The 20,175-nt window shown below is 49.1% G+C and overlaps 1 protein-coding gene across 2 annotated transcripts in view; it reads right to left on the bottom strand.

The window, feature by feature from the left end:
- The window catches only part of POC5 (POC5 centriolar protein), a 328,992-nt gene that overhangs the window by 236,606 nt on the left and 72,211 nt on the right, over positions 1 to 20,175 (bottom strand). The window contains exons 3-5 of one of the 2 annotated variants that reach the window (XM_086960759.1): positions 16,483 to 16,627; positions 11,323 to 11,427; positions 2,883 to 3,076 (exon numbers count right to left, since the gene is read on the bottom strand). In XM_086960759.1, coding sequence (XP_086816885.1) covers positions 2,883 to 3,076; positions 11,323 to 11,427; positions 16,483 to 16,627 — 444 coding nt within the window. The remainder of the gene's footprint in view (positions 1 to 2,882; positions 3,077 to 11,322; positions 11,428 to 16,482; positions 16,628 to 20,175) is intronic. The other variant, XM_086960761.1, reaches the window with a different exon arrangement.

The following is a 20,175-nucleotide window of genomic DNA, read 5'->3' as shown; positions in this document are numbered from 1 at the left end:
GCCGGCGTGGGCCTATTATGGCGTCGGTGAAGTCAGCGGAGTCGCGCACGCTATGCCGTGCCTCTGTGACGTCGTCCACGTCGGCGCGAAGCTACAAAAAGAATTTCTGAATGTTGCAGACGCAAGGGGATATTCAAAAGTTGAGGAATCCACTGGCAGATGTATCTATCAGAATGCGTTTTTGGGCACGGAGGCGTGGACTACCAAACTCTCGGGGGAGGGGTGTTGGGAGAGGAAAGTGAGGTCGCCCGGGGCGGCAGGCAACCATCCTATCCACAGGAGCCCCTGTGGTGGGCCTGGACCAGGTGCCCAAAAGGATGTCCGTGAGGGCTTCATTAAACGGCCGCAGAGGCTCAGAAGAGCTCTCTACTGGTTGAAGCACCTCTGTCACAGTAGGTAGCTCGAGGTATAGGGCCTCGGCCGCCCTACGCAACAACACTGCATAAGCGCTCCCTCCTCCATAGCCACGGGAGGAGGAGGCAACATGCCAAGGTCAAGTGAGATGTCCAGACCACTGGCATCCCAGTTCCTCTCTCCAGTCCGGATCTTATTCCAGCTGAGCAGTGAGAGGGTCATCGGACCCCTCACAGTCTTCCTCACCCTCCTCTGGCTGCCAAACTGGCTGAAAATGGCCAGGGTGGAATGCAGGCACAAAAGTACCCATGGGCGCCGGATCTGGCGTGGGTCCGACTCCGTATCCATATCGGGCTGGAAGCTGGGGTCGATGCCGGCTGGAGGTCCAGCCAGCGCCAGCTGCAGTGGCATGGAATCGTGCCGGTGACGGATTTACGAGATCAACCGGCGCCGAGCGGATCCAGGTCTGGATCCAAGGGGGCCCGGCTCTGTATCCACATGGGGTTGGAAGCCAGGGTCAACCCTGGCTGGAGGTCCAGCCGGCGCCGGCTGCAGACATAGTGCCTGTGGAATCTGCACCAGTGATACGAGGTCGACCAGCGCCGATCTGGATCCAGGCCTGGATCCATGGGGGCCCTGCAGAACAGAGGCCGGATCCGCCGATGTCGAAGGTCTAGGGCCCGAGCAGAGTCCACGGGCGCGAAGGCTCACCGGAGGAGTTGTGATGACCAAAGATGGCATGCATCAATTCGTAAAATTGACGAAGCTGGGCAGGGGTTGCTCCCGGGAAGGCCAGAGTCGACCCTGAAGGCTACGCACGCAGAGCAGCGAAAGTGAGACCACCCGCACCCTTTGTCGCATCGGCCGACGGACGACGAGAAGTTAAAGAGCGACTAGGTTTCTTCGACTCCTTGTGCTTCGACTTACCTGACCCCGAGTGCAAAGACTTCGAGTCACGTACAGGAACCGCAGGCCTTGAAACCGGGCATCCCTAGTGCACCAGGAGTCTATGTAAGACTTGAAAAGAAGTCGACAAAGAGACGCAAAAAGTCAGTCATAAAATGACTGGGAGTACCGCTCTCTCCAGATCTGCGCTGCTGGCGCAGAAAAAGAAAGAACAGACGTCAGCGCATGAGGGCGGTGTCTAAGTAACTGCCGCAACGTCATCCCGGCAACCACCACGACGGACGCGGAGTCGACCGACGCCACCTACCGACATGCATGGGTACTGCTGAGAAAAAACTTTCCGGATCCAGTCTGAAGCCAGGGGAATATTCTAAGGTAAGGAATCAATAACTGTTTCTTTCAGATAGGGGCTTCTTTAGGCAAGAAACATGTCGACCCCATGCACTACACAGACTCTGTAGGACCATTATCTCCAGACAGAGCTTTTAGTTTTTAGTTAGGTTGGTGCTCCTTGGGAATAAAGTTATTGAAAAGTGCAGGCCTACACCTATTTTAAATTACACTGCACACTTGGGATACTACCCTGTCCACAAACCCTCACACATCCGATGGCTTCATCAAAAAAAAGATCTCCGACAAAGAGCCCCTTCGTGGGTGCCCGTTGGGCATTGCAGCACCGACCCGATGAGAAACAGGCCCAATGGTGAAGCATAACATCCCCTGGGGTGTGTGAACGCACCTGAATACTCCCACACACTTAGGAACTGCGTACTGGTTTCTTTTTCATAGTTATTTTATCACCAAAGCAGTCTCCAGTCCAGCTCTAGGCTTCATTGATATACCGCTGAAGACTTCATTAGAGTGGTCCTGATAAAAGGGATACAGGATACTGAAGCTGCTTAGGATGCAGTGCGAGCCACGAGAGGCTTCCTGGGGCTACTCCTTGGTCCACCGTCTTGGTGAGACGACTGTCAATAGGAGTCAATGTCCCTCCAGGTCCTCTTAGGTTTAACTGTACTACTTGTCTCTGGTCTCAGCAAAACCAGCGGTTTCTTTTAGTGAAGGAAATTGTCTGTCTTGGGAAACAGAACTGCACTCCTGTACTCGTCAATGGGGCTCATATCCTTTCCACAGAAAAAAACAACAATTTGAAGTTTTCACTGATAAGACATAAGTATCAGGACTCAATAGGCCAGCTGTATGGATGACATATAATAAAACAGTATGTTTGACTTTGACGAAATCAAGGTACAGCTACGCTAATAGTCTGAAATGGTGGGCTGGGAGACATGCTGGACTCTCACCTCAGGGTGGCACAACAAGAACTGCAGTCACGAGGTAAACGTTAACATACAGGCCCTGGGATACCCCTTGTGTCATATACTAGGGGCTTATAAGTAAAGTAAGTTATACAAATTGGGGATGATCCGATCACACATTACACTTTTAAGGGTCACAGCACCGGCAATGAGGTCTGGTTGGGTGGCTGCAGTGCACTTTCAGTCAAAACACCAGCAGCATTAGTCCAAACCTTTGAGGTGATCATGCAAAAAAAAAAAAAAAAGCATCTCCTTACAACATGCAATTAGTAAGACTGTTTCTATAAACCTATTACAGCTTACTTTAAGATTTCCACTCCAGATATCAAGTATGTCTTCAACCCGTTTCATTTTCTCAACTGGAATAGGCAACTCAGTAACTTGTATTTCACTACTCCTGTGAGAACATGATCCTTGTAGATCCGAACCCTCAGAATGAACAGGAGAAAATAGTGGCATGCCGGATTGAAAAGGCCTGTTCTCCATTATTCCTTCTTCTGAAAGGAAAGAAAAAGCATGAGTAAGAACGCTGTTAACTTTTTTTTATTTTAAATAATGGAATAGGTCATGTCATGAAACCTCTGTGAGACCCTACCAGAAAAGCTCCAAATCTCACCATGGCAATAGGTCAATATTAACCAGTGATTGATTTGTAAGGAATAGCTTCTTACCTGTAACTCCAGTTCTCTCGTAGGGACATTTCCATGATGGTCATGAGAATTGAATAGTCCCACCCAGGTGCGGTTGTTGAGGTAGGGAAAAGTGCCATCCCCAACTTCAGAAGGTGTGCTTCAACCATCAGCAACACTTGTGAACACCCTAAAAGGCGCTGGTGAGACCGAAGGGGAGGATCGCACACTAAAAATGATCCTGGCCCACTTTGCACCTAAAGTAGGATCGGTGGGACTGCAGGACCGGTACATGAAAGTAAGTGTCCTGCAGGTCCTGAGCTTGTCCTGCCATAAAAAGGTGTTCAAAGAGTGGAGCTGCATCCATCACTCTTCAGCACAAAGAAATAGCAGGAGTAACAACCAGTTCATATTTCCAGGGACTGAACCTTCTCTATTGCTCCTCTGGCCAAAAGTTCAGGGAGCACAGATAGTGCTGGGGATGGATCAGACGGCAGTAACTCGACTCGAGGCCTTTGCGATCCTTGGGGCCCATAGGCTTTCAACATGGCCTCTTTAAATGCCTCAATCTGTTAAGACGTCGCCAATTACCCCAAAAACTAAGGGTGCATATGGATCAGTTGCAAAATCAGCTCCTCTGTGGGGACAGGAAGCGAGACAGAAGCACCCTGACATCAATTTGACTCTACAAGCTGAGAGGAGCAGGACTGGGACGAATCCTATTTGGCCTTCATGTGCTTCTGCTTTGGCTTACTGGAAGACTTGGACTGCAATTAGTGCCTGTTGTGAGAACAAGTCGGCGCCCTTAACTTTGAGCGGGAGTTTGACCTCTCAATTGTCTCAGTGTTTGGCGACGTACAGCTTCTGTTTCTGAATTGCCTTTGGATTCATAAGGGTAAACTACTCACAGGACTTGGAGTTGTTCCACGAACCCAAACACCAGAGGCACATCTCATCGGTGTCTGTTGTAGAAACGGTTTGCGACAGCAGGAAGATCAAATGCAATCAACTGCCATTGCTCAATCTCCTTTCATAGACATGAAGATGTGCATGTTAGGAGGCAGGACCTTGCCCTGTTGCTGCGACAGGAAATCCTCCAGAAGTGGTGGCCTGATCGAAGGGCAGATGCTCTTGCCCAGAAGTTCTTGGTACATACTCTCCTTGCCCAATTTGGAACCACTAAGTTGGCCAGGGCCTCTGTCGTTCCTGTTTTTTCTTCAGAACTTGGGGTAGAATGGGCAGTGGCTGAAAGTAATATAGACGTCCTGTGCTCCACTCTATCCAGAATGAATCTCCCAGGGAGAGACTTCTTAGGAACTGCAGTGTGCAAATGTTTTGACACTGTGCGCTCCCAGCAGTGGATTCAACTTTGAGGTTTTAGTAAAGGACATCGTTCACTTGCACACTTAAAAATAATAAAAACTGGGGCTTGGTGGGCCATCATGACGGACGTTTGCTGAGCGAGCTACGTCCGGCTGGCTAAATATCCTTCACATATCCTTGCTTCCCTGACTTTCCGAACATATTGGGGACGACCCAGCAGTCCAGCAAGCTCCTGGGGACACTCGGTGCGACTTTGAGGCACCTGCCGCACCGGGGAGCCGAGCGTGTGGGGTCCGTGTGGAGTGGGGCCTGCAGGGCGGCGGAGGAGCAACGAGATCGTGCCTGGGGAGACAGAGGCCGAAAGCTGCCATGATAGTCTGCGAGCGGATGCCGCAGGGAGTCCGACAGTGTGGTGAGGCGGTGACGATGGGTTGGAGTGTGGCTGTCGCTGGGGTTCCTGTGCTGTCAGCGGAGGAGGGGCCGCAGTGGCCGCCATCGGCGGCGCAAGTGAGGAGCGGCCGGGAGAGGCCGGAGCGGGGATCTGCGCCCGATCCTGCTGAGCCGTTGGGGTGCCCCCTGGAGACCAGTGACTCAGCAGTGGCAGCAGCAGCTGGCGGGATATTGTAGTGCTTCCCCCGATGCCTGGGGGACCTGTGCAGTTCGGCGGCAGTATCGAGCCGCGTGGTGTGGAGCAGTGAGGCTTGTTGTCGCCCTCCCCCCCCCCGCCCTTACCCACTTGATATTCACCTGCTGCATCAGTGGGGATCCCAGTGGGGGGGCCCTGCAGGTGGCTAAATTAGCCCGGACTTGGTGGCTGCCTCTGAGGGCCACGGTGGAAGATCCTGACTGAGTGCTCCGGGGGAGGCTGTGGCCCATTCCACTTGTTGACTTGGCGGTGCAGCTGGCGACAGGGGCCCCTGGAGGGGGGTTGTGGTACCCCTCTAGTGGACGGGATCTCCCCATGGTATCTGAGGCGGTGATTGGAGATAGCAGTGCCCGCCATCCTTCGGTGAGCTGTTGGGGGGAATCGGCGGGACAATCTAGCTGCGCGAGGTGAGATACGGGTGTTCCGTTGCTGGGCCCGGCCGCCGCTGCGCCTCTCTTCTCCACCCCTACCCCCCCCTGTCCCCCCCCCCCCCTGTCCCCCCCCCCCCCCCCCCTGTCGATCAGGCCACGGACTGCCGAGTGTGGCCTGCGACAGATTACACGCCCCCTGACACGGGTCCCCGAGGTGGCTTGTGGGCGCCTTTTATCCGGAGATAGCCCGGGCCCAGACTGATAGGCCTGTGTCGGCGTGGAAGGGGGTACTACCTCAACGTCTGGTTGGGCCTTGTGTGTGCCTGTGGGCCGGCAGAGGAGGGCAGACATGACTAGGGACAAGGGCAGCGTGGGTTCGACGAAACAGGGGCCCATAGACAAGTTCACTGGCCCGGGAGCGGTGGCCGGGGCTTCTGGGGACCAGCAGGAGGCCGTCCCGGACAATGCAGCACTGATGGCGGCGATAACTAATTCCAGGGACATGTTGGATGCTAGGATCGCGGCGGTGGGCTCGGACGTTCCGCTTCTGCGACAAGACCTGCGGAATGCAGTGGCCCACATCACAGAAGCGGAGACCCGCATCCGAGGAGTGGAGGACGATGTTGCAACCCTGAAAAAAAAAGGTAGCAAATATGGAGAACATTGAGAGGGCTTAGCGTTCCGGGTCAAGGATTCCGAAGGACGGGCCCGGCGGAACAAACCGAGATTTTGGGCTTTCCGGAGGGATGCGAAGATGGCAACATGGAACGATTTCTTACCCAGTGGCTAGAGAGTAGGCTCCCTCCAGAGGCCATGTCCTGTTGCTTCGTGGTGGAGCCGGCTCACAGAGCTTTGATCCAGAAACCTCCGGTGGGGGCCCGCCCAAGGCCAGGGATCGCCAAACTCTTAAATTATCTCCGACCGTGACACCATACTGAAACAGGCCCGGGCCAAGGAACCCCTGCTCTATGAGAATACCCGAATTCTAATATTTCCGCATTACACGCAGCTGGTCCAGCAACAACGTCAATCATTCACGGCCACGAAGGCCCGTCCGCGAGATCTTAAGCTGCCCTACGCCCTCTTGTTCCCGGCTCGCCTGCGGGTAGTGTTCCGCTCCCGCACCCACTTCTTTGGCACACCGGAGGAAGTCTTCAGATGGACGGATGAAACAGTTCGAGTGAGAGTACATATGCCGCTGGGGCGGGAGTCGGATTCCTCGGCAAGTGAGGCTGCGCCCAGAGGACTGCGGGGGCAGCTGAGAAGGCAATAGACGATCCAGGTCTCAGAGACACTCCAAGTTGTGCGTGACATCCTCCCGTGGGAGCTCTACTGTAGGCCAGAAGACCCAGGACCCCTGAACAGTGCTATTCGAGCGGCGCGGTGGCCCCAGTCTCCCTGTTGGGGGCGGGGCACTCACCCTGCCGCAACAGGTACTTCAGTGGTTTTAAGGTATGGGGTGGGTTGAGACAATTTTGTTGGGTACGAGTCGCACTTCCACAAGGGGTTCACTACATTTTCTGTGCAGGTTTGCATGGACCTCCGCCCGTACAGTGGTCCTGTCCGCTCCCTGATGGCTGATTGCTCTGAAGACGATTGGGTGCCCCCGGGCACCCTACGTGTCCTCAGTTGGAACGTGCTCTGGCTCCTAGATAAAATCAAAAGGGGGCGGTTTTGCGTCAGGTGAAGAGGGCTAGAGCTGACGTTCTTTTGCTACAAGAAACCCACCTACTGGGTACAACGGCCCTGTGTTTGCAGCGTTATGGATACCAGCAAGTCTTCCACGCCGGCTTCGCAAGGGGTTTGAGGAGGGTGGCCATTCTTGTGCATCATAGAATCCCATACGTTCACTCCAAACAGTGGGCTGACACGCAGGGGCGATAACTGTTTTTCCGAGGCATGGTCGGGGTGGATCCTTTGGTACTGGGTTGCGTCTACGCCCCACCCCTCTTACAGTGGTCACTGATTGAGAAATGGTTTACTGTGTGGGCGGACATACCAGACGCGCTGTCAGTGGTGGGAGGGGACTGGAATGATGTTCTGGATGTGGTCAGGGATAGGCACAGGATTGAGGGGGGGGGAGGGGGTCCGGGCGGTGGCCACGCCACAAAACTGCATGATATGGTCGTGGGCTTAGATTGGGTGGACAAGTGGCGGCGCCTACATGGGGACAAGCAGGAATACGCATCTTTCAGCAGTCCACAAAGCCTTTTCCAGATTAGACTACATTTTCATTCCCTGTGCAATGGCTGGAAGGGTGGAGTCGGCGGAGATCCTCCCTCACAGACTCTCGGATCACTCCCCAGTGGGCTGGGGGGCGGCAGCCATTCCGTTGGCGCCTCTCGGTGTGGCACCTGCAGCAGGAGGACTACGGGAAGCACATGAGTGAGGCTATTGCCAACTACCTCGTCGGGAATGTGGGATCCGTCTCCAGCGCCGGGGCGCTGTGGGAAGCTTTGAAGCCCTGGGGGTGGGGGGGTGCTCATTGCCTGGTGCGCCGCGGCACATAAGCGACGCAGGGCGGAGTTGGTGAAGGCCGAAGCAGAAATAGAGGCACTTGAACGCCAGAGTTGGGTGGCGGGTGGGGTCAGGCCGTGGGGCAGTTGCTCCTAGCGCAACAGTCCTATGCAGCTCTTCTGTTGGCGGAGGCACGGCAGGTCTGGCTGGCGAGGCACAGCAGAATATGTCATTGGGGGGACAAGTCAGGCAAAATGCTGCATCAGCTCGGTCAAGGCGCTTTCCATGCTCAGACCCTTCCGGGGATACGTGACGAGACGGGAGCTTCGATTACTGACCCAAGGGCGCTGGCAGAGAGCTTCACTGCATACTATGCGGACCTCTCTGCCCCACAGGAGTGCCTGCTGGAATATGTGGTGGACAAGTTCATAGCTGACTTGCCGCCTAAAGCAGTCTGATGAGGTGCGCGATCGGTTGGAGCTCCCACTGACTGACGAGGAACTAGGCACGGCCCTGGGCGAGCTCAACTCTGGGAAGGCTCCCGGTCCGAATGGGATTCAGAGTGAATTCTTCAAACAGTATAACTTGCAGCTAGCCCCGCACTATCGGGCAGCCCTGGAGGAGGCCAGGGCACATGGTAGGCTCCCCCCGGATTGGAAGCATGCAGAAGTAGTTGTATTTCTTAAGCTGGGTCGGCCCCGGAGCACCATGCATCCTACCGTCCCATTTCTCTCCTGAAAGTGGAGGCCAAAGTTCTGGCCAAAGCGTTGGCTAACCGGGTCCTACCTCATATCTTAGCACTTGTACACCAGAGTTCGTGCCCCAGGCACAATATACGGCGGGCGCAGGTGGCGATGGCTGTCCGACAGACCAACGAGCTGGCGGCGTTCCTCTTGCCAGACATGGACAGGGCATTCGACTCGTTGAGCTGGGTCTCTCTGTTCACCCTGGTGCCCCGGCTTAATCTTGGCCCCCATTTTATGTCCTACCTGACACTGTTATACTGGGATCTGGCAGCGTCTGTTCGGGTGGCGGGAGCGGTTTCTTCCAGTTCTCCTATCAGGCGCAGCACCAGGCAGGGGTGCCTTCTCTCGCCGTATTTATTCACCCTGGCTATGGAGATGTTGGCGGTGTGGGTGTGCATAGATGCACAGCTACGCGGCTTTGAATTGGCGCCGGGGCTGTCCGATAGGATTGCCTTATATGCAGACGATGTCCTTTTTTTCTTACAGATCTGGATAGAACGGGGCTGCGCCACCTGCGAATAATGCAGATCTTCGGTGAATTATCGGGGTTATTCCTGAACCCCCGCAAATCCATGCTGTGGGCGCTGGAAGAACGGACGAGGGTCAGTGATTGGGCATCCACACTTCAGGTGGTGGTGGTGGCCTCAAATATTTGGGTGTGTTTCTCTAGGAGGTGCCGGCCATCTCCTGGGAGCGGAATCTGGTGCCGGTATGGGAGCGAGTTTGTGCAGATCTCAAGATCTGGTCGCGTATGCCTCTGACACTATGGCAGATGAGCAATTTTTAAGATGGTAGCGCTCCCTCAGCTGATTTACCTACTCAATAATCACCCATATCCCATTGTGCCTAAATGGTTCCGGCGGGTGAACTCTGTGCTCGGGCAATTTTAGTGGGAGGGTGCAGCTGTGCAAGTAGCGCTGGGCACATGCTTCCTCTCCACCTACTGCGGTGGTTTGGCGACCTCGGACATCCTCTCATACTATCAAGCCTCACACCTGCTGGTCCTGAATGAGAGGTGGTATGGCGACAGGCGGGACCCGGCTTATGCATTGGAATGCTACCTCATAGGGTCCCACACATTGCACACTATTCTTTACTCTGTGCCACTGCGGGGCGCCCTGCCATAGGCCAAGCGGGTGGTGTTTCAACTTTGTAGGCAGGCGCTGCGCCGTATGGGGTGGTGGAATACCCTAACGGGGGAAACCCCCTGTGGAACAATGGGCGATTGCCCAGCCTCGCAGCGTTACAGGGTTTCAGGGGATGGGAAGACATTGGAATCTCGACCCTGGGGGATGTTCTGAGGGGCCCGACACTCAAGTCCTTCCAAGACCTACAAAAAGAATTTGGCATGCCTTGCTCACAGTTCTTTCGGTACCTCCAGTTCCGTCATGCACTGTCCCCCAGTCTAGAGGGGCTAGAGTCTCTCCCAGAGTTTAGTCCACTAGAAGCAAAAGCGTTTATGGGGGATTTGGAGACAAAAAAGATTACCCAAATCTATCAGTCCCTTGTTACGCATTGCTCCCCTACGCTGCAGAGGCTCCGGGAGGCATGGGAGGAGGATGTGGGCGTGCTTGAGGAGGAGGATTAGAGTGAGGCTTTGGCTGCCCACAGGGGAGCGGCCATAGCAATGCGTCACCACCTCATTCAATTTGAATACCTGCACAGGGTCTACTTCACTGGGGTCAGGCTGTGGCGGGCAGGCCTAATTGCCTCACCGGAGTGCCTCCGATGTGGCACGTTTCTGCATACCGTCTGGTGCTGTGGTTCCCTGGATCAGTTCTTGAGGGGGGTCTTGGCCTGTCTATCGGAGGTGTTGGGGTGGGAGCTCCCATATACCCACATTTACAAACACTGGATTTACATTTACATTTTTACAGTGCACTTTGATTTTCCATGGTTCGGTATTCATCTACGACAATGCTGAGGTTTTAAGAACAGCACTCTCTGAACAGTCTGCCCTGCAACATTGGTTGAACTTGGTCGAAGCAAAGACTTGTAACGGCATTCCTTGAAGGCAGATAGGGCGTTATTGCTTAAGAGCCAGATTGCCTGGAGGGATGCAGCAATAACCACAATCCATCCAAAGGCTTTCGCACAACTGAACTAAAAAATAAAAGGGTCCGAGCCTTACTATTAAAACAAATAAACATTTAAATACTTAGAAGGAACCTCAAAAGATCTACATTAACTGTTAATATTCATCGTCCATCAAGAGAGCATGCCCCGTAGGTTCAGGGCGTCCCTCAATTCCTAAATGCAAATCAACGAAAGGAAACCTTTTAATGTGAACTCGCTGCAATTAGCACACGCACAGTATAGCAGAGTGTGGTTCATGTAACGCAGTTATAGCACCACAGAGACTTTGTGACTGAATAATCATTTCATTTGCTGTTGTCCATCGTACTATATATATATTTTTAACTGAACTAAAAAATATATTCAACTAAGAAAAAGAAATGGACAAATCAAAGTTCAACGAGGCGATGTCTGGTAAGCATTCACAGCATCTTGCAAACAGATGTAGTTGTAGTGTTACCACTTTCAAATGTATGAACCACAATCATATAGTACCTTCCACAACATGTAGATCTGTGGGACTTTGTCGACTGGAGCTAGCTGGGGTTTCTGGATTGGTTCCTGAATCTTGGAGCTCCTTTTCTAGTTGCAGATGTCTTCCTGTTACAGGAACACACAAAGAAACGAGTTCAAAGGGACTTCAGAAAACAATAACCAGCATCTAGCCTTTCTTTCCACCAAAAGAAGGGTGCATGGCTAGTAGAGGGAACAAAGGAGGGAGCAGCGAAGAGAAAAGGATAGACAAGCGCAGTACAGGGAGACTTCACAAATGACATGATCAGGACACCTCAAATTACATCATTGATGACATCATGGATTACATCATCCAATGTGTGACAGTTTAATTTATGCTTTGCATACTGGTAGGTAAGTATCATCCTACTTTTCTACCCAATTTCATCCAGTCGTTTTTCTGCTAATGAGCTGAAGTCTTTACATTACGACATGCTTGTGCTCCTAACAGCTCTTAGGTGTGTAGATGCAGTTAGGTCGTTATAAATGTTTGCAAAACTGTTTAGAGATGGTGGCTTATGACTTTTTCTAGAAAATTGAACACAAGTAGTTTGGGTTTAGAATTCTTTTTCAGGTAAGGCAAACATTTTATGTAATAAATACTAAGTCTTCTAAGCAGCCTTGTAAAGTAATCATATCCCCATGACAATTTATACATAGGACAGGAAGACTATGTGCTCGCTACTTACCCAAGAAGATCTGCCTGATTAGCCACACAAGGTGGTCCATCTGTGCAGTTTTTAACAGAGCACGTACGCGGCAGACAGTATGACTTTGTGTACCTTCATGCTTTCTCTATTTACAAGGATTAGTCTCCTATTGGAGAGTTTTTTTAAAATAATTGTTTCATTTGTCATGACAGTTTGCTGTCTGCATGTAGTTTAGCATAGGATAAATGACTAAAAAGTACCTATTTTTGTACATTATTGCAGTACACTTCTTATGATAGGTTGTGTAACTGTAAAGAGTTTGGTAAAGGCTTAAATTGTTCATAGTAGGGTTAGGATTATGTAACAAGACTTCATTCCTTCGAAAAATTGATTTTTTTTACTAAACAGTTGTATACATATGCAGGACTGAATGAAGTAGAGGTTACCTATGTATGTGTAGTTTACTTTCAACATGAGCTTTGCTATGCATGATTCGCATGTTTAAGACTCAATGTGCAACCTAAGCAAAAGTGATTTCAAATAGGTGGGTTGTGTGAATATACTATAAAAGATGGTTTAAATTACTGTGAGCTATTTTTACTTATTTTCATACCTTAAATATTGTATAGCTTTTAAGTGTGCAATGAGGTCATAGAACATGTCATGAGGCATGTAATGTGCGGTCATAAGCAGTGCATGGCAGAGGACGCTAATTTTAGTTATCACTGATAATTATTAAATGCTGATTTTCTGAGTTATGTTGTCACTAAACTTTTCACCTAACTAATGTCCCTTTAACCTTTGTGTTCTTTTCAGAAATGGTCTTTTTTTTTTAATACAAACTCGGATTTTATTACCATTCCCAACCATAACGTCACTTTCAACTATGATTTTTTCCCTCAGTAAATGTCTAGAACTTTTTTTCTTTCGTGAAGTAATATTTTATTACAAAATGTAACATCAACTGTAGCAGAGTGTGGAGAGGAACTGGCCACTCCACTGTGACTTCTCCCTTGCATGACGAGTGTGTGTAGGAGGGTGCAGGGCAGGACTAGCCTCTCCGTAGAGACCGCTCTCTTGCATGAAGAGTGTGTGTACTACTGTGTGCAGAGGGACTAGCCTCTCTGCTAAAACCTCTTTTGCAGGACGTGTGTGTGCAGTAGATGTAAAGTGTTACTGGCCTGTTCGCTGACACCGCTCAGATGAAGGTTGTATGTAAGTACGGTGGTATGAGGAGGACCTGGTCTCTGCTGAGATGCCGCTCTTAGATGATGGATTTATGTAGTAGTGTGCGGGGGAAGGACTGGCATCTTCACTTACACTCCTCCCTAGGCTGACAGGTATGCATAGGTGAGGGTAGATCGAATTCCTACCCCTTCTATATTTTTTACAATCCTGCGACAGTCCCGCAGTATTGCACCATTTTTTAAGTTTAATTTACAGTTTGCTTCATCACAGTACTAATCCTTTATAGAACTCCTCTCAATTATTAAGGAGACAGTATGTCTTAATCCTGCCCCTTAATATAGCTTTTTACAATAATTTTCACAACACATGCAAAATTTTACAATCTCCAGTAATCGCAGCCATTTTATTTCTGTTTGTCCCAAAGCCAATCAGAGCACCTGCTCCTCTGGGACTCATTGGAGACTCTCACGTCTGCAGGAGCGAGTTGGCTGATGGGAAAAAGGGCCTCTCGACCAATCAGATGGCTCTTTTTTTGATATTGTACAACCACAGGACTCTCGCAAGACTATTGGGAACCCAACCGTCGAGATATACAAATATTTTTGTCCTTAATATCTCAAAAGCTACTTAACAGATTTACACGAAATCACAAAAAGCACGCCTTCTTTACCAAGATCTAGCTTCCAGTCAAATTGGATGTAATTCCGTTCAGCAGTTTTCACGATATTGCTTTCCAAAAAAGTCTGTGGAAAATGTATGGGGATTTTATGTTTTGAGAACTTTTTCTTTGTCCCCCGCTCGACAGATCACCCCGAAACTTCCCAGGATGGACCAGAGATGGATGAACTTTTTGGGGGGTTAGGTTTTGTAAGACTCACCAAATGGTGTCAAAGTTTTTAGCAAACTAAAGAAACTCCCTTCTTATGGAAAAGCAGATCTAGCTATAGGTCATGTGGCGAGGGAGTGCTTGAGGGAGTCAAGTAGGTCAGAGATTGTGAGAGATTGGGCTTTGAAGCCTGCTTCATCTTCTACACCCACCCCTTCCAACAGAATTCCCACAGTGGTCAAATCTTCAAAGCCCAATCTCTCCAGATATCACCGACATACTTAACTCCTCCAACCCCCTCAAGCCACTGCTTATGAAGATGAAGTGTTTCATCAAAGCTCTCTGGGATGCTCTTGTATCCCTCCTTCCAATTTTCATTGCACCCTCACTAAAGGCCTCTTTCCAGATGCTCTCAAGACGGACCAGACACTAGACCCTAATGATCTTACCAGCGACAGGATCATGAAAAAGCAGTCTATGTTCATCTACAATATCATATTAATGCTAACCCTCTCCTGAACGATTACCATTCTGGCTTCGTTTCACATTACAGTAGAGAGACCTCTTTACACATCGCAGACTCTGACTACCTCCTGACCACATATGAAGATGATCCTGGGCCTTCTGGTATTGCTGAACAGCTCAGCCGCCTTCGACACCGTCAACCATCTCAGCCTCATTTGAACCCTGGAGTCTCAAATGATCAACCCGAAAACTCCTTCACTTCCATTAACAATACTTGTTTCACATAAGCATATCCAGGTCACAAAAGATCCTTCTTACCTGTTAAATTCTCCAGGGTTCCATAGGATCTCCCGTCATCGTAAAACTTCACATGGAGCTGCCTGGTGCTCTTCTGACAGTGAACAGAATCAAGATTCACCAATATGGTGATGATACAAGACTCTCAAAAGCTTTCTCTGCTTCATACATCCAACACCTCCAACAGTGCCTGCATATCATGCAGACCTGGCCCAGTACCTGAAGCTCAACCCAACTAACACAGAATTCCAATCATTTGCCAACAAGAACAAACAAGATGCAGTACAAACCTGGCTAAATGGCATGAACTTTGATGCCTTCAAATCCCAACTTTTACCAACCTCACCCTCCAGGAATACCCTGCTCCATGGCAGTAAGCCTATTTCATCTATAAATCTAGGCTCTGGAACAACACTTCCATATCCATCAGGACCACACCAACGCTGCTCAAATTTAGAAAACAGTTGAAGGCTCATCTCTTTAAAGAGCACTACATCACAGTGCATAGTCTACCACCCAGCTTCCCAGCCTCTTGCTAGTTGACTTTTTGCTGGTCTTTGACAATCTCCAGCGGTCCACCGCCTTCTGGTGCGGTTTGCGCTACAGAACGTCATATACTAACAAGGTAGGCGTCAGCTAGCGTGTTTATCCACTCTCCGGCCTGGACCTATCCATTTATAGATTTAGCACCAGATTAAAGTTCCTCCCACCCCAAATAATATTTTTCAACTTGCGTCATACAGCATTTCTCGAAGATAGTATTGAAGAAAACGAACATATGGGCCACCACCAGCAATAAAAACCTCCGCCCCAGTTCGAAAGGCTTCTCCATGAACGTGAACCATTGTGATTTTTTTATGCAAACCCTTCGCGAAAATGAGATATGCAGCAATATATCTACTCAGTCCCCATTTTTCCCCAAACTGTGCTGGCCTGCTGTGATTTACGTGCGTCTCCTTCAGTATGACCAGGTAAACCTTGTGTCTAGAACAATAGTCTTCTGGTGGTATGAGAATTATAGAACAGCCAAATCTTATTAATGCCATGCCTTGTCTCTTACCATTTGTGTTGTATATGCTAAAACAACAACGATTAAACACAAAACAAATGTAGGAAAAATTTAATCAATGAGAGAACAAGCACTTAAAAACCTGACAGAAACTCAATCAGCAATCCTGGAGATATGACTGCAAAGCAAGAGCTACATAAAGCTGCAAAGCTATGCAATGGGCTCAGATAATACAGAAAGCAAGACCAGGAAGGACCAAGATTTTGTTTCATTCCCCAGGGAAACATGCTTCATTCTTAAAGCAATAGACTTGTGAGAACAGTTCGAACACTAAAATATAGAAACATACTTGCAACTGTAGAGAAGAATAGAAATAAAAAAATATCAACCTGAGCTAGACAAGTGTTTATGTAATATTAACAGAATGCCAAACTGGAACTGTTAGAAAAATGCGCTATCAGTCATTGAATCTATGCAAGGCTAATTTTTACATTAAGCTTCAGGAAAATGCTAGTATTATGGTTATCAATCAGACAGATTCTACAGTGATTAGGCTTTAAAAAGCGTTGCGTCTGTGTCGTTTGTGGACACAACAAAAATACATGCTTTAATATGGTTTGCTTTTTTGTGAAATAATTGGAACATCAATCAGTAGACATAAAATGAAAGGTATAAAGAAAACAAAACCATACATCCTTTGACAGTACCTGAACCTTGGTGGCGAACATCACTTAAAACATTTGAAAACCTGCCATCAGCTGTCAACTGAAGGGGCGGCTGAGGTTGCCCCAGGACATTTGGTTCAAACTTTGGGGTCACAACAGCATAGCGAAGAAGCTCTTCATATTCATCCTGTCAAAAACAGAAAGAATGTTTTGTGAACTCTGAACGCAAGACGGCAGGCGGGATCCAAGGGGACACAGAAAACACAAATGAAATCTGGAAAATACAAATGTAATCAGTGTCCTATCGTTACATTTAGATGAATTGGTGCATTGTAATCAGTGTCCTATCTTTGAATTGTAATTAATAGGTGCATTGTAATCAGTTTCTAATCTTCACCAATTCATCTAAATGTAAATATAGGACACAGATTACAATGCACCAATTCATCTAAGTTTAAAGATAGGACACTGATTACAATGCATCAATTCATCTAAATTTATAGATAGGACACGGATTACAATGCCCCAATTCATCTAAATGTAATCAGTGTCCTATCTTTAAATTTAGATGAATTTGTGCATTGTAATCAGTGTCCTATATTTACATTTAGATGAATTGGTGCATTGTAATCAGTGTCCTATATTTACATTTAGATGAATTGGTGCATTGTAATCAGTGTCCTATATTTACATTTAGATGAATTGGTGCATTGTAATCAGTGTCCTATATTTACATTTAGATGAATTAGTGCATTGTAATCAGTGTTCTATATTTACATTTAGATGAATTGGTGCATTGTAATCAGTGTCCTATATTTACATTTAGATGAATTGGTGCATTGTAATCAGTGCCCTATCTTCACACTTGGATACGTTGGTAGATTCACTAGTCGTTTCGCACCATAAGTTCTTAAACTGCAAACCAAAACATATTCTAACGTTTTTGCTACCATCTGCTCTAGGCTACATACACGTAAGGCCTTGTGCAAAGCAGGGACAATTATTCACTGAAAAGGGATGCTCTTCTACGGTAGACTTTGGTTTTGGACAATAAAGAAGGTGGTAGCACAGAGAGACTTTGCAAAATCCAGCCAAGTATTAGCCCCTTTCACTACTAATGACCTTTGAACACCTGTATGCCAGAGATCTTTTTTAAGTCTCTGTTTATTTAATTTTTTAATAGATTTTTTTAAGCAGCTGTTTATTTGAAAAAGACCTACTGTCAGCATACCAGAAAGTACAGCGAGTTTAAAGCTTTGGCATTGCGATTCATTTGCTTGCTTCCTATTCAATGAATTGCTAGGTCTATCTTGTTATGCACCTCCCCTGGAGTACAGTCTCATTACTTGTGTCCTTCCACTGCTCACTTTCAAGGACTACTTTTTTTATTTTTGCTTAAGCACTCTGAGCGTGCATGTGCTTTCCAGCTGTCTTCCTCATGTGCTTTTCTCTCCCTCCTGCTAAGTGTCTCTCGATGGTCTGCTTTAACTCCTTGCGCTTCGCTCAGAGTACTTCTCTCTTCCATCCTGCGCTCCATGTTGCTCTCCTGCCTGTGCGTTCTTTCCATCTTGTGCTTCTCCTTACTGCCCTCCATGTGCTGAGTTTCCGATCCCCCGTCCCACACTCTCCTCGGTTATCCTCAACCCGAATACCTCTTTTTTTATTGGCCATTTTGCCCCCCGCCCCCCGAAAAAGCTTTATTTTAATTACCTATCCAAGTGGCGTCCGTCATCTTGGATAAGTAAAAAAAAATATTAAAGCAAAGTTCCGTGTCATTCTGCTGCCGTGTGCACGCGGTCTGACGTATTTACATGTCGGTGTAAATCGACTGACATCACATTTTTAGGTCTCGCCTAGATGAAAGCAAAAGCAAAGCTTTTGCTGTCTAGGGCGAGACAACTTCTGTTATCACTTTTGGGGGAATGTGGACAGCAGACTGTCACGCGCTTCTCCTGCCGGAGATTTTACCTCGTGGGCGCGCACGGGGCTGTGCCCTCTCGTCTTTCACTGGCGCCGTACTGCTAGATGGCCACTAGATGGCACTGTTTGGACTACTATTGAGAGACCTGTCTCTTCAGCAGCTTCGCCACTCTTCCGACTTTGCTCAGCTCTTTTTCTCGGAGCTTAATCTGCCCCCACAAGAGCTCATCTTCCCGTCTGCCTTCAACCAGGGGGTACACGCCAGCTGTCACTGTCCTCTTTCACTGTGTGGCTCCAACTACCACAGCAGGTGAGTGCATTCGCATTCGGAGTGCTAGTTCGCGGGACGTGGTCAGTCTTAAATTTCTCCTCCTGCCGGCTGTTATCTTCGCTTCGCGTCTTCCACCCCTCGCAGCAGACTCTCTCCCTTCCCAGGCTGCGCTGGGCTAGCGTTGCTGACTGACCGTCTACATCGCGCTGGCAGTCTTTTTTTATTTTACTGGGGGTGGGTCTCATTTATTACAGGCACCCGCCCGGCCACGCTTGGCCTTTCCTGCGTTGCTGGCTTCATCCTTCGGTCAGGGCACTATTACCGCAACATGCGGCGGCAGGCCGCACGCTGTCTCCTCTCTGCAGCAGCCTCATTCAGTCCGTGGGGTGAGCCAGGGCTGCTACTCGGAGACTACGGAGCTCAGGGTGAGTTCTCCTTTTTCACGGGGGTGCGAAGGAACGGGCCGCTGCTCCGCTCTTCACAAGACTGCAGCTGGAATCGGAGAACCCTTTCTCACCCAGAAACGGAAATGTACTGTTACTGGAAGTACTTGGTGATGACTCCATTTAGCTGCAGTGTGTAACGTGCCACGGTCTCTGTGCGAGGCACATCTTTTCTCCCTAAAGAACAACATGCTTCCGCGGTTGACCCCTTGTTTCTGGATCCCAGCTAAAGGTTATTATTGTAACTGACTTTGCCCCCGGTTATCAACTGTACACAAGTAAAATGGCAAAGTCCAAAATAATATGTGTTGACTTGTTTCCCTAATTTTAAAAAAAAGGACCGAAACGCAGCCCGTGAAGTGAGCAGATTAAATTTTCTGTCTCCGACGTTCAAAGTATTTTATTTCCTAGATCAACCATGCCTGGCCCACTTATGCCATCTTTTCAAAAGTTGCAGGAACGTGCGATAACGCAGTGTGTTCCCTTTCAAATACATAATCTCGGAGCAGAATCCAAATTGGAGGACCTCAGAAGCAGCAATTCAGCCACTAGGCCACATCCCGTCCTGCCTACTTTTCGCCGGTTATTCCTCACCACGCCACACACCCGCTTGCTGTCAAGCCACACTCAATCACGACAGAGTACAGGCAGCATGCAAGGACGACGGAATACCATTAAAAAACCAGAAGTATACAAAATAGTTACCAACTCTGCGTCGTGGCGCTTTCGACGATGGGCTCCAGGCCTCGGGGTCAGGATCCCCGCTCAGCCCTGCCGGGCACACCTCTGCACCTAGCAGTCCTCCGAGGCTTCTCGGCCCCCTCCCTGAGACCCCGCATCCTTTTTCCCGCGCCGCAGGCTGGAACAGTCACGTGGCCTTGTGTGGCGTGGTGGCTGGTGCCTGGAGGTCTGGCAGATGGCATGCAATCCTGGGGGCTTTTTCTGTCTACACCCCACATGAAGTTAGTAATAAAACGCCAGAGACTGAGGGAGGCCAGGAAGAAGGGGCCGTGATTTAACAGGGCTCCGTGTAATGATTGAATATAGGTGAGAACTAGATTTTCTTTGTTGTGTACCGACAGAGAGGAGCCTGGTCTGTTT

This window comes from Lissotriton vulgaris, chromosome 3_1 (genome assembly GCF_964263255.1).
Source record: "Lissotriton vulgaris chromosome 3_1, aLisVul1.2, whole genome shotgun sequence".
Classification (NCBI taxonomy): domain Eukaryota; kingdom Metazoa; phylum Chordata; class Amphibia; order Caudata; family Salamandridae; genus Lissotriton; species Lissotriton vulgaris.
This window is presented reverse-complemented; position numbering and strand designations above follow the sequence as displayed.